Source organism: Lytechinus pictus, chromosome 2, assembly GCF_037042905.1.
Source record: "Lytechinus pictus isolate F3 Inbred chromosome 2, Lp3.0, whole genome shotgun sequence".
In the NCBI taxonomy this organism is placed as follows: domain Eukaryota; kingdom Metazoa; phylum Echinodermata; class Echinoidea; order Temnopleuroida; family Toxopneustidae; genus Lytechinus; species Lytechinus pictus.
In genome coordinates this window covers 66,809,565-66,824,550 of record NC_087246.1, presented here as the reverse complement: position 1 = coordinate 66,824,550, position 14,986 = coordinate 66,809,565, and the positions used below count along the sequence as shown (strand labels likewise).

General features: G+C 36.5%; 1 protein-coding gene across 1 annotated transcript; it reads left to right on the top strand.

The window, feature by feature from the left end:
• Positions 1-7,925: 7,925 nt before the first annotated feature.
• LOC135153326 (uncharacterized) lies at positions 7,926-9,820 on the top strand. Its single transcript, XM_064095879.1, has one exon. The coding sequence runs from the start codon at positions 8,021-8,023 to the stop codon at positions 8,933-8,935; it is 915 nt and encodes a 304-aa protein (XP_063951949.1). The 5' UTR covers positions 7,926-8,020; the 3' UTR covers positions 8,936-9,820.
• Positions 9,821-14,986: the final 5,166 nt, after the last annotated feature.

The following is a 14,986-nucleotide window of genomic DNA, read 5'->3' as shown; positions in this document are numbered from 1 at the left end:
AATTACAAGTCAGACAATGAATTTTACAGTCTTTTTCGCCCTGCCCCATGGCCCTACGGGCTGGAAAGCGGGGGTGCTGCGTGTGTTATTTTCCATAGGCAGCGCACCTCCTGGAAATCTAGTGGTAGGTATGATAAATGACAGAAATGTAATGAAAATGAATGACGTTTTGTAAAACCCCACCCCCCCCCCCCACTTCAGAATTTTCCGACACATTGAAATAGTGTTTAAATGCACCCTCTTTCAGATCGGAATATCAAATATTTTCTGCTCGCGCTTCGCGCTCGCATTATTGATTTTTATAATAAAAAAATGTATTTAGAATGCCCAGATACTAGGTCTAACTCTAAACACGCGCACGCATGTTTATTCAGATACGCAGCTTTATTCGGGGGGGGGGTACTCCGGGCTGAAAATATTTATATCAAATACATTTTATCAAAATAAATAAATTTTATCAAAATCTGATAACGATTAGTTAAGTTATTTAATTCTAAAGTTTAGCAATATTTTATGAAAATGATGATATGCAGTGTCGTCATGAATATTTAATAGGTGGGCTGATGCTGTCACATCCCCACTATCCTATAGCTGTTCCTTGTGGAATCAAAATTCTTTCATTTTTTCCATACCAGAATGAATGATATGTCTCCCTTATAATGAAATAAGTTGCAGCAAAGAATATCTAATGGACTAAATCAGTTGTCAATTCAACTGTTTTGGTTCTTGAAAGGAAAATATTGAATAAACCTAATTGTATATAATAAAATACAAAAGAACAAGTTGGGAATAATGCTAATCTTTAAAATGCAATAACTGTGATATTCCTTGTCTGATTTTTAACAAATCTTTATTCTTATGTTGTTCGTCTGAGTTTTCTTTACCGGTGAAAATCATTTTACATTCAGTGTGGAGTTTCAGATCAGAATATCAAAATTTTTCTGCTCGCGCTTCGCGCTCACATTATTAATTTAAGAATATATCCAAATACCCATCATTTTCTTGATTTACGAAACATGAATAGAATGTCCCGTTTTCAGGTCTGAAATCTCAATTTCGTTTCCGCTCGCGCTTTGCGCTCGCATCAATTGTATAGTTATATACCTATCCTGTTCATGATTAGAAAAGTGCATAAGATGTCTCGTTTTTAGGTTTGAAATCTCATTTTTATTCCGCTCGTGCTTCGCGCTCGCATCAATTGTATAGTTTTATACCTATCCTCATCATGATTAGAAAAGTACTTAGAATCTCTCGTTTTTTGGTCTGAAATCTCAATTTTGCTTACGCTCGCGCTTCGCGCTCGCATCAATTGTATATATACCTATCCTGTTCATAATTAAAAAACATGAATAGAATGTCCCGTTTTCAGGTCTGAAATCTCAATTTTGTTTCCGCTCGTGCTTCGCGCTCGCATCAATTGTATAGTTTTATACCTATCCTCATCATGATTAGAAAAGTACTTAGAATCTCTCGTTTTTTGGTCTGAAATCTCAATTTTGCTTACGCTCGCGCTTCGCGCTCGCATCAATTGTATATATATACCTATCCTGTTCATAATTAAAAAACATGAATAGAATGTCCCGTTTTCAGGTCTGAAATCTCAATTTTGTTTCCGCTCGCGCTTTGCGCTCGCATCAATTGTATAGAGATATACCTATCCTGTTCATGATTAGAAAAGTGCATAAGATGTCTCGTTTTTAGGTTTGAAATCTCATTTTTATTTCCGCTAGTGCTTCGCGCTCGCATCAATTGTATAGTTTTATACCTATCCTCATCATGATTAGAAAAGTACTTAGAATCTCTCGTTTTTTGGTCTGAAATCTCAATTTTGCTTACGCTCGCGCTTCGCGCTCGCATCAATTGTATATATACCTATCCTGTTCATAATTAAAAAACGTGCTTAGAATGTCCAGTATTTAGGTCGGAATGTCAAATTTTTCAGCTCGCGCTTCGCGCGCATTATTTGATTGTTGATATATGTATCGTCTTCATGGGTAATTGCAAACAGTCCTTATAACACGTCCCTTTCGATCAGGCCAGAGCGTATATAAAAAATATCTGCTCGCGCTGATCGCGCTCACAATTATTATTTGTTACATACGCATCTTAGACCACAAACATTGCTCAAAATGTTCAATTTTCAGGACAAAATACATGAAATTTCCACAAAAAATAGCTCGCGCTCGAATTATCTAAGTATATATTTATGTTCTTTTATAAGAAGAAAGCTAAGAAGTGACTGATATGTATATTTATATATATATATATGTGTGTGTATGTGAGGGTGTGTGTGTGGTATGTGTGTGTGTGTGTGTGTAATTATGGAAAACAAAAATTGTGTCTGCCCCCACCCACCTTGAGAAGAGATTACAGCACCCCCACTGAAAAAATCGTTCCCAGGTCCCTGTGAATGGATGTTCTTTGGATATTATTATTATACTGACTCTAACCCGGCAAGCTTTTATTCAGCGCACATGTATTTCAAGATGTTAATAATTTCTGTCAGGTATATCAATTTTTTTAACCGCACGTAGAAGAGATCTTCCACAGCACTGTACATACTCCTGCACAATTTTAAAAGTACGATGATACACCAATCTGGTGGACTGTACTTTCATGGATGATGATGATCCATTTACTTCACCTGACTTGTAATAGGTCAATGCCTGGATCGAGTGGAACACTCTATAGGGTTCATTTTCTTGCTCGAGGAAACGGATTCGAACACGCGACCCTCTGATTGAAACGCGAGCGTATAACCACTAGACCACGACTCTGCACATCTTCTCCCCATCTCAATTTATCTCCTTCTCTAATCTCTCCCATTCCATCCCTTCTTACTATTTTTCCGTTAGTGCTGAAAGATGCGATATTGCCAATATTTCCATTTCAAATTGAGGTATAACATGCACAACCATCTGGATTCGAGAGCAATTGTGAGCATTTATGTTGGTCTTTGCAAAAAAAAGACCAATATCATTATCAACTCAAATTATTTCTATCATAAATATTGACGAAATCTATCCTCCCTGTGGTGCATAGGGTACCCTTTAAAGGGTTTACAAGATCAATTTCAATGCCAGAAGAAGATGACACTTGTACTTCACACGAGCTGTTAATGTGTCGGCAAGCTTGTAAAGATATCTGTTTTCAAGTGATAGCACAAGATGAAGGTCTTACTCGGAGGATATCTCGCTTCATTTCATTTTTGTTGCCATGGGCAACGGTGATCAATGGCAACAGTGATCAATGGGTGTTCCAATGTGAGTGGATGTGTTTTTCTTCATCGCGCTCGAACAGGAAACAAAGGCGAAATATGCATACATACAAAGTACCTATCATGCCTATATGCTGACATTTACGTATTCCTCGATGAATTATTAGATTGGTGTTGGTTCAGGGGGCTTGTCATTGATTTTATTCATGTAATAATTATTGTATGTCTCAAAAATATAGGCCTGTGTATGCTATCTATAAATATTCTCCATGTTTGTATATGGTATTCCCATTCGGACGATTTTTCATAAAGGAGTAAATCTCATTGAAAGTTCGGGGTGTGTTTCGGTATTTTGAATATATTTATATAGTATACTTCATAATACTTTGATTGACCCAAGAATTTCGTAAAGCTTGATGTGCAGAGTAATGGTTTCATGGATGGTGGCCGAATTGTAATGTTACAATAAAGGAATGGAACGAAGGGAACAAGCTTAATTGTAGTGATTTTCAAAATCGGCTTCCGTATTCATTTTTAATTAGATTTAAGTTTGAGGGATCACACTTTTTGATGTATTTGTTTGTATTTGTTTTTTTTTTTAATCAATATTATTATTTATTTATTTATAGGGGTGGGGCATATTCTGTCTCCGCTGTGTATGACCATGCTCATAAATATGATAATTTTCATAATTATGAATGATCTCAGCATAGGGATATTACTTCCAACATACACCACTTACCGCTAAATATCTTACTACAAATACAATGTCTGTCACCATTAACTTCAAATCAGTATATCCTACGATATCCTTTATATTCTATTCATTTAATTTAGTTTGATACTTCGCTCATTCGTTATGAAATGGAACTTTAGAAAATATATGTTGGTGAATTGCATATCGAAACAACCAATTATTAACAGATGAGGAAATAAAATGCAGTAATTTGATATTTAAAGGCACAACAGTAAATGTATGAATGTTAAACACGTGCAATATATTATAAAAACGGATTGTACATGTGGGGAATGTGGTTCAGTTTATTCAATGCAAAATCTTATTAGCTTGTTGTTGTTACGTAAGTATTTTATTGGTGCAATTCACTTGTTCACCATGTAAAAGTCAGAAACTATGGCGTTGTTTTAATGCAATCGAGTGAAAGATATAGGAAATTTAAATGCTATCAACAGACGATAAGAAATTTTATATTTCAATTATTGACAGAGCTAACTACTGCCGTTACTACTTCTATTACCATTATTACTAATATTACTACTACTGCTACACCTCCTCCTCCTCCTCCTATACTGCTACTACTATACTACTACTACTACTACTACTACTACTACTACTACTACTATTCGTACTACTACTACTACTACTACTACTACTACTATACTACTACTACTACTACTACTACTACTACTACTACTTCTACTATTACTACTACTGCTGATGCTGCTGCTTCTGCTGCTACATACTACAACTACTACCAGACATCAGTTTTACCACATTAAGACTACAAAATAATTGACTGCTTAATATCGAAGCAGCAGGAAGGCCAAAATCTCATATGAATTAATGTAAGAAGAAAAGACTTTCGTCAGTATTTTTTTTTCGTTCATGATACCCTCATCTACTACAGAAAAAACATTATGAATCTCCTCATTTGTTATAACTCAAATGATGTCACTCAATACTAGCTAAATGAGATGCGATTCATGTTTGAACAGAGGGTTTATGCTTGGAAGTTGGCGGATCTTTAGAAATTCAGTCAATATTGATCCTGAATATATCCTCTGACTTGAGAGTGCCTGGTAAATATAGATAACAAGACGACAAGTGGTTTAGACAAGTGCTAGTATATGCATTGTCAACAATACTTGTGTCTTTCCTCGGCTCATAAGTTGCATATTGCATGCCAGATTCGATTTATATTCCATGTTCTTTTTTCAATAAACTTCCTATCTCTATCTTGCTCCGCTATTTTTGCTCCACGTCTGCCTCTCTCTCTCATGTCTCTCCCTCTCTTGCTCATTATATTTGTGTATAAACCCTCTTTATATTTTCGAAAATTTTAAAGTGTAATTGAATGTCTCTGAAAATAAGTGTATGGAATCTTTAATTTTTTTAAAGCATGAAATATTTAAATAAAATGTTCAACATCCATAACCGTAAGTTTTAAAGAAAGGCTATTCAAGCATGAATCATTTAAATGATACGTACTTGCCTTTTTCACGTGTATGAAAACATCCACAATGTTCACATTTGATATTTCAGATGGACATAATATATAAAAACTGAATGCCTTTTGTTCACCTTCCCAACATGGTGGAACAGATAAGAGAAGAGAATGGTTCTCGGTCGTAAAGACTGAAACTATCTTAATTTGTCATTATTAATGTAACTTCCATGAAAACATTGATTGCGATTGGCTATGGCTCTGTTGCCATGGCATAACATCAAACTATACAATGGTTGTGAGTCTTTTGTGAAACAGGCCCCTGAATGGAGGTAACACGTTCCCGGTTCAATTTATGATCAAAGGCTAATGGAGTACTTGTCTATTCTCATCATGCCCTCATTTGATACGAAACAAGTGAAGCCATCTATCTCAGTAAAATTTATCAGTACCTAGCTATACTCGTGCTATATCGCCCGTCCCCTATCCTTACCCATCTTTATCCCTCTCTCCCGTTTGTCCTCACTTCTGTTTTGCCCACTCCCCTGTTGCATTTGATCACACCCTCACTCACACACACACACACTCACCCTCGCTCACTGACATGTAGAAGCATGGCATTACCAACTCTCTTTCTCTCTCTTCCTCTTCTCACCCACACACACGAGATGTTTCCCATTACGTTCCCATCATTTTGTTCGTTGGTCACGTTGGTCAGGAAAGTTATTCTAGTACTTTTATAAGATCTTTCCTCTCTCTCCTCCCGACTCCTACTTCTTTCTACCCCTATACCCTCACCATTTCTTTCCTGATGATAATACAGTAGCCCATTAGATGCTTAGTGAGGTTTTGATCTAAATCTAGTGTGACTTTCCGCTACCCTGGAAAAAAAAGAATTACAATTTTCAGATCTCCAAAGATTATACGTGCACCTGCTTTCTTGAGCAGAGGGGAGCAGACCATCCTAAGAAGCTTCACATCAGAATCTGAGAGAAGCAAATCAGGTTTCTGTTGCAAGTTTCGATTTAAACATGATGATGATAGCGAATTTGATTTAAAAAAAAAAGAATAATGGAGACAAAATGTAATTGTGCTCTGCTGATGAAACAGAATGCTGTATTAAGATTAAGAGTGATTTTTTTAAAATCATTATTATATGAATCAGATGAATCATTAACAACATTAAGATCATCACTACCTCTGTCACTATCCATCATCGTCATCATCATCATCACCATCTCTATCAGCAGCAGCATCGTCATCACTGCACGAACGCGTAACAAATTCATCCCCTGATCCCACAGTTCATGAGACTGCACTAACGTACAGTTGATAGCTGAAATTTTCCTTACAAATGGAATCCATCGAGTGAAAAAATGGTTGTTATCTAATAAGAACATAAAGCTCAAGATCTTATCAAGATGTAGAAACAGTGGTGGGTAATCTTCCATGGAATCTCCCGGATCTAATTTAGAAAGAAGGATGCTTACGGATAAAGTCGTTTATTCTTTTATTAATTTTTAATCCTATGTTCCCCGAGGCCATGGTTCATATTTTTTGCTATTACCTCAGTCTAGAAAGTATACCGTGGTTTATATTTTTTGCTATTACCTCATTTGAGGAGGGTACCTCGGTTTAAATGTCTGCAAGGTATTCCGGGCAGCATTCCACTCTCCTCCATAAAGGGGTCTTCTCCTTTGATTACGTCTTGATGAAGAGAGATCCGGGCTCGACACACAAAGCTTTACGATTAATCGTGGGAGCGATTTGTCATCGATTGCACCAATATTGATGTGCAGTCAGTTGTAAAAATATATCATATAATTAATCACTAATTTTCTGGGTAATGAGGCCCTGGGTTTGTTGATTTTGTTTTCTTCATGGATGATTATCTGAGTCTTATCTGTTGCCATGGAAATGTGATGACTTCATCCATTTACAAACTTTCAATATCCTTGGGCTTTAACCTGTACGCCATACGAAAAGAGTAATATAATTGAGATAATCCGTCTTCATCTCCGATCAGACATTTCTCTAAGAAGTACTAGTATATCCTTACATGTAGTTCATGTCCCCTTCTTTCCTTGAAAGTGACAAGCCTTAATTTTGTTTCAACCCTAAGTGCAAGTCTATTTCGGATACTTTACCCAGCACAGTAAAAAATGGACAATTTAAATACTTCTGACAACTTCTTCGTTCTCAACTAGCTTTCTTCCTACTGATGCTGAGAACTTTACATCTGTTTTACTACTGCGATAAGTGTATTTTAATCTTAAGAGATGATGTTACCATTGATATATATATATTTTTAAGTGCATTCTCGGACGTATGTCTCAAGGATGTCTGCAAACTTTGGACTCGTAATGGATTTCTTAAATAAGACCAAGATGATGAAATCAGCACGCCAATGGTTGTTATTCCTGTACAAAAATGACGTCCTGTTTCAGGTCGTTGAATTATAGAGATTTCAGTGTTCTTATGCCACTACTGATTCTCCTTCATTTATATTTTTTCTGTTAGGTTCCTGATGAGATCCCACAAACTTGATCGGTCACCCTGGCTACTTGGAGAAGGTGACCTTCAACACTTTCCAGGACGCCCTCACAGTGACTGAGTCAAGATGGCTGTTACATGGCAGGACTTCACAATCTTTGGATCCTTCATGTTTTTCGTCGCCATCGGTTGGACATTCAAGCAGAGCTACGAGAAGTTCACACGCTACCGCGAGAAAACCGAAGTCGACGAGGAGATCGAGAGTGTCATGATCGAACAGTGCTTCAAAAGATCATGGATTGAAGGCATCCTCATCGCAACCAGCGTCATCGTCCTCTTGCTCATCGAGATGATGCCACGGCTGGAGAAAGGAAAAGAGACACCCTCCACAGCTATCGAGTCTCGATGGTTTATCTATGTCATCTGGTTACCATATGCCTTATACAGCGTGGTCTTAATTTTATGCGACTTTTATTCAAACTGGATGCGTGTTTGGATCAAACCATGTATATTATTTGCCCTGCTCTGTGAGTATGCCATCGTAGCAGCGCACCTCAACAGCTTACCAACCGACTGTGACAGGTGCATGTACACACCTGTATGTACCCTTATATACTTCTCGGCCTTGGTAGTGGTAGGGGAACTTCTGGTGCCAGAGTTTGAGCAGCTTGCATGGCTCCGATGTGGGTGCTCTCTGGTGCAAGGGACCTGGTTTGTTCAGATAGGATGCACCCTGAGTATGATAGGGCGGGAGTGGAGACGGGACGAGGGTGTTGGATTAACCGTTTTTATCATTTTCATCTGGCATTGTGTGCTCGCATGGATAGTGATACGCGTCTTGAAGAAGACAGTGAAGGTGGTTAGTACCTCGAGGCCGAGCGGAGACAATGCTTGGGAATACTTTGATTTGTATAGTGATGATGAAGATGATTTCTACTATGGAACCAAATCGACTAAAAACAGTGGTTGGATGCAGAGAGGGGGCATTGCCTTAACACCTGAACAAGTTATAGCCATGGGATATAGAACAGACTATTCATGACCGAGGCATTTCTCCATGCAGTTCTTGTTTGGTATACCCAGGAGAAAAAATAATTGCAGATCGGCTACTATAAGAAGCTACCATCAAAGAGAAAATAATAGTTGGCTACTGTTGATACGTCTCTCACGTAATGTCACATTTTCACTATGAAGAAAATGTCAGAGCACAAGTTAAACTGACCTAACGGGTTGTTTCCTACGTGTGGTGATTGCCTGTGCAAAGCGCCAAATTGAGAGCTTTGGTTTTATTTGCAATAGTATATTATTTGACAAATTTTGATACTTGAATATTAAACAGGTTTCAATCTCCTTACACCTTTTCTGCAAACAGAAGCACTGAATCTCATATTGTCCTTTTTATTTTTTTGGGTATGTAACCAGTTTCCAATTCTACGCTCTTTCAAGCTTTGAAATTTTATAGATAGTATAATGCTTGGTGTAAAATTGTGTCATTTCAGGAGACATATAATGTAATTATTAACAGAACAAGAAGACACCATGCCCTTCCGCTTCCCATTACGGAGGAATGTTGACATTTTTGTTTTATAAATCTTCAGCTTTATATACATTATACATCCATGTAACAGTATTCAATTTTACTCATCAGCATATCGTGAGGGAAAAATCTTAAAACAAAATTTCTCTTGCCAAATTAATGAGTTTGTTTTTCCCAAAAATGAGAATTGGTAATTATTTCTTCTGTTCATTGTTTTTTTTTTTTTTTTGTATTAGATATAGCATACCAGGTAAAAGTAACAGCTTTCGAGAGCATAATTGTGCAATTTAGTTGTCATACAAAATGTTCAATGTACTTTGAGAAAATCACAATTGTACAATGTTGATGATTCTTTAGCTGGACTAATAAATAATGTTTTTTTCAAATCTACATATGACGCAAAATCAATTTGTTTTGTACCTGATAAGATTCTATGAAGCAAGAAAGTTGTATTTTTGAGTGTGTGTTGGGTAAAATGTACTGTGTGGAAATTGATATTGCTCTCCCATGAAAGACAAGCACATCATTTAAAATATAAGCATGTACTGTATCTACCATGATCATTATGCCAATGTACATAATTTCCCTTGTCTGTGTAAATGCTAATGATGGACGTCTTCAAATATAAATGTCCTTCAAGACATTAGTAATTAATTTTAATATCCCTTCAGGGAGGGGTGAACTTTGCTGCCATGACTACAGAATTTCTCGACTTTGCAATATATTTTATTCATGGTATCACTATACAGTGGGGTATTTCGTATAGGCCTTCTAGGTTAAATTTACTTACTCAGTGTCTCTCAACCAAACAGTTTGAAGTAATTCAGTAGCTTGTAACATAATCGTTAGTCAAATTCACTGCCAAATCGCTTTATGAAACAGTTTTCACACACTAAGTCATTAATTTTTTTTTAGGTCTGTTGTGGGGGTTCAAATTTTTGAAAATGTTGATGAAAGAGATCACATTGTTCGAGAACATTGAGCATTTTCGAGAATATCATATCTGTGGTCGCATTGTTCTTCAAGATATAGGCCTTCTTTGAATCATTGGTTTTGCTAGAAAGCAATTCAGGTTCGAAATCGTTTATTGGCTTTCTTTGTTTCTTCTCTTCAACATGTGTTCGAAATGCTATGTCATTAAAAGTTGCATTGGTAAGAAAACTTATAGGGAACGTTCGCTTGTATCTCTATTTTAGGCAAGAAGCCATTCTTTTTTATGTACTTTCTTATGCATTAATTACAGTGGTCATGATGGTACTAAAAAGTTAGTGAACCCCAACAGAAAATTAACATATTGAAAAGTGTTCAAGTTCTGCTATACTATAGATATTTAATTGTGAAGTCAGTTGATAAAATATTACATTCAATAAAGTGTGTTTCTCTGGGCTTGCCCAACAGTGTAAAGTTGTCTAAATTTAATACTCAGCATGAAGGAATTGGATTTTGTGGTGGGGTTCACTAACTTTCTACCAACCACTTTATTCCATATAATTTTCTTGAAATACGTTGTCATGACGATTGTGTTTCAGAAGTATGCCAGTAAAATGGATTGAAAGAGAGAGAAAGGGGATGAGGAGGGAAAGGAGAGAGGGTGAATTTGAACTACTACAGAGTAGATCCATGGTAGAACCATTGACAAGGTAATCCTTCGATTGATACACTCCAATATCACACATGACCAGAATGTAGATGCAATTCGAAGAGAACCATTTCTACAAATGGATTTGTACTTTTATGATATTTTATTCTTATACCTTTGAAATCAAGTTCAGCTCCCGCCTCTTATAAAGGTTTTCAGTCAATGCCTAAATACCAGTGACCAATCAAGATCATTGTTGCATTCGCACTTTGCGTTAAACACAAACCAGGGACCAATCAGAGTGGTCCTCTCATCGCAAACTTTGAAGTTATATACGTGGGCCTTGATCGTCCAAGATTGGCCTTTTGGTCCTCGGGTAAGAAAACTTGTATTTTATAGAAAGTGTTCTTTTCCTCTTCTATTATTTTGTCTGCGGGAGAAATTTATTTAAGTTAACAGGTGAAAACTATCGCAATTATTTGGTACAGTAGGTCCCGTGATGACAGTTTGTCAGTATAATACAAATCAACTGTGATTATATTTCATTATACAAACTACATTGTTTAACCAGCGGCCTCTGATATTAATGTATAATCAATTGTGCAATTTGTTTTAACTGAATGCAATATGGCATGTGGTGATCGATGTTCTAACACACACTGTCTTGGTTGGAAATGCATATACTGAGTCGAGCTTCAGTTAAAACCAAATTGAAACCTCCAGATGAGGATGGGCATCCTTTATACATTATGTACATGTATCTCAGAGCTCCATTATAGGATTATATTTTATTCCGTATAGCTTTCCTTGTGCATTATTTTTTTAATGGGTGTGAGAGAGGGGGTGGGGGAGGATGATGAATGGGTGATAGTGGGGGGGGGGGAAGCAGAGAAAATTAGCAGAGAGATTGAGATGAAGAACAAGAGGGTAGAGAATAGGAATGTGAGATAGAAGGGTTGAGAGAGAGATTGAGAGGCGTTTCGAGAGATTGATGATAGAATTTATGCGAGAATGAAGTGTTAGGAAAACCTTATGAGTCTCAAAAATAATACCTCGGCATTATGAATAGATTTGAATTTGAATCTGATTCGCTGTTGCCTTCCCCGGCGAATTCATTTACCAGAAGAAGTACAAAATGGCATGCGATAGTTCTGTTTTTGGAAATACGTGTACACAGACAAGACATAAATTTAGAGAAACGCTTTTAGATATACTTATAATAGATTTGGTGCAAACAGCGCCTCAAGTATTAAATGAATTCACGTACGCCTAAACGTATTTCTCCAGATTTGGAGACTTGAAAAAAAAATGAAGAATTAGTGCAGTATTTGTCCCGACAATAACATTCTTACAGTATTATTTCGAAAAGCGTGCAATTTAAAAAGATCTTTACAGTATGCAAATAGCTCTCATTTTTCTTTATGAATATAACACTTATGCCATAAAAAAAAGTTTATTTTACCTCGAACGCTCTTCTCGCTCGTATCATTGTAGATATACCTGTTTGGTAGCTTTAACAGGCTTTGGAATGCATGGCGTGCTCAGAAAGCAGGCAAATCTGGTAATCTAAGTGATTGAATGTACATATTGTTTCTAATAACAAATAATAGCGTATTTTATTATAAAATGAAGATCGTCTTTATCGCTCGCCCATCTCAGGCGTAATATCTAAATCAAGGTATTTTCGGAAGCAAGTCGTGCCCCCCCCCCCCTCCGGCTACAAAATGGCTAAAGACTTTGGGGCATCCGATATTCCTTAATACTAAACTGAAAGTTATCATAAGTCCACATTCATATGTATATATTTCATCAAACTCTAAAAACGATGTTATTTTGCTGGGGCCTAGCGCATAACGAATCACAATATATAAAATACACTATTTAGTGTGTTTACAAATAAACCTAAAAATCAAGCACAAACCCAAACTGTGTGCTCTTCTGATTAGTCAAAAATCATTTGAATTTATAGATGCGTTTAATTGCAACTATCCGCAGTGGACAAGTGTTTTTGTTCATTTAAAAGGAAAGTCCATCCTATCAAAAAAAAAGGTTGATTAGAATAAAAGGAGACAATTCAAACAAGCATAATACTAAAAATTTCATCAAAATCGGATGTAAAATAAGTAAGTTGTGACATTTTTAATTTTCGCTTAATTTCGCGATACAGTTATACGTACGTCCTGGTTGATATGCAAATGAGCAGACTGATGACGTCACCCAATCACTATATATTTTGTATTTTATTGCATGAAATATGAAAAATTCTACTTTTCTCCACTTTGTCATGTAAAACAACATTTTATTCCTTTCTGACCATGTGAAATCACCATTAATTAAAAGTTTATGATTAAGTCAAGTTGGTCGTTATTGCCAAATCTGTAAAATTGAAATATTGTATAATATCAAACAATAAAAAAAAGAGAATAGTGAGTGGGGGACGTCGAGTCTCTCATTTGCATATCACTATAAGCTGTACATAAAACTGTTTTGAGAAAACTAAGCGAAACTTTTAAATGTCATAACTTTCTTATTTTACATCCGATTTTGATGAATATTTCAGTGTTATGCTTGTTTGATTTTTCTCTATCGATTCAAATCAACAATTTTAGGGTGAATTTGATCTTTAAGTTGTTTCCAACAGAGAGAAAAAATTTGTTGACTGACCTGGAAAGCTCTTCTTGTGATGAGACAGTGATACAAAATTGTCTTACATGAATTTTAAGCTCTCCCTTGTCGCAAATTGCTCCACTCTGTATTATTTTGTTGGAAGTCAAGGGAATTCCCCTTTTCGCATTGAAATGCGACAGTGACACCAACGAAACTGTCTCCAAACCCCCGTCCAAATCGACCAAAGACATGGTATCGGTCGGTTTTGGAATCGGTTTTGTTAATGTGACTGCAGCATATAAGCAAGGGAAAGATTGAACATTCAGACATCACAATACGACAAAGCAGATATGAACCAAGAACATTTCTATCGTAATGTTACAGCCACAACAAGGAACCGATTCAAAAACCGACCTATCGTCTGCCATTGGTAATATTTTAATAGATTTGAGGCCGATTGCATGAAAGAGTATTTTTTAATAGATTTGGGGATGATTGCATGAAATAGTCTCTTTAATAGATTTGGGGCAGATTGCATGAAAGAGCCTTTTTAAATAGAATTGGGGGCGATAGCATGAAAAAATATTTTTTAATAGATTCGGGGCCGATTGCATGAAAGAGCCTTGGCCAGGGCCGTCTTTCGTGGCGCCCATTTGTTAGGACGCGCTAAATGAGGCGCCTTTTAACAGGTTATTGTGAGCTATTAACATTATTCAGTTCATTTTAAACTGATTTTTTTTATATACTTACATAAATAATTTTGTGAGCAATGGTTTTCGTTCACTTCAACGGACGAATAAAATACGTTTGCTGATAATTTTCTTTTAAAAGCATCACATACGGCGCATCATAAGAAATGGGCGACACGAAATATAGTCCTTGCAAAGACCCTTTCTGGCAATCGAACCCTTGTCGTTTTGGAGTCGGTTTCGTTAATGTGACTGCTGCATGAAACACTTTTAAAGATTAGAGAAAACACTTGGCATGAAACGACGAAGAAACTGCAAGGGTGATAGAAAAGTGCCTTGGGTCTCGATGCATGAACATCGATCATTCATGACTTCTCGATAGTGAGAATGAAACATTGTAAGCGGATCATCGCTCCTCAGAGGGGTAAGGGGGGACGAAGATGGCTAATAATGCCAACGAAGGATAGTCATGATCGTTGAGACTTCAAACAAAAAATGGCGATAAACATGCATGATGTTCATGAATAGAGGTATGTTGAGTCTAACTTCCAACAACTAGGAATCAATTAATACTGCATCTCCTATTACTAGCAGTAATTTTTTTTTTTGGGGGGGGGGTTCGAGATGACAAGAATAGATGCATATTTCCATTTCAATCGGGACAATCTTTTTTTCTCTTTT

Bases quoted from the DNA above. Each gene is read 5' to 3' on its own strand.
- LOC135153326 (XM_064095879.1), top strand. From the start codon at position 8,021: ATGGCTGTTACATGGCAGGACTTCACAATCTTTGGATCCTTCATGTTT.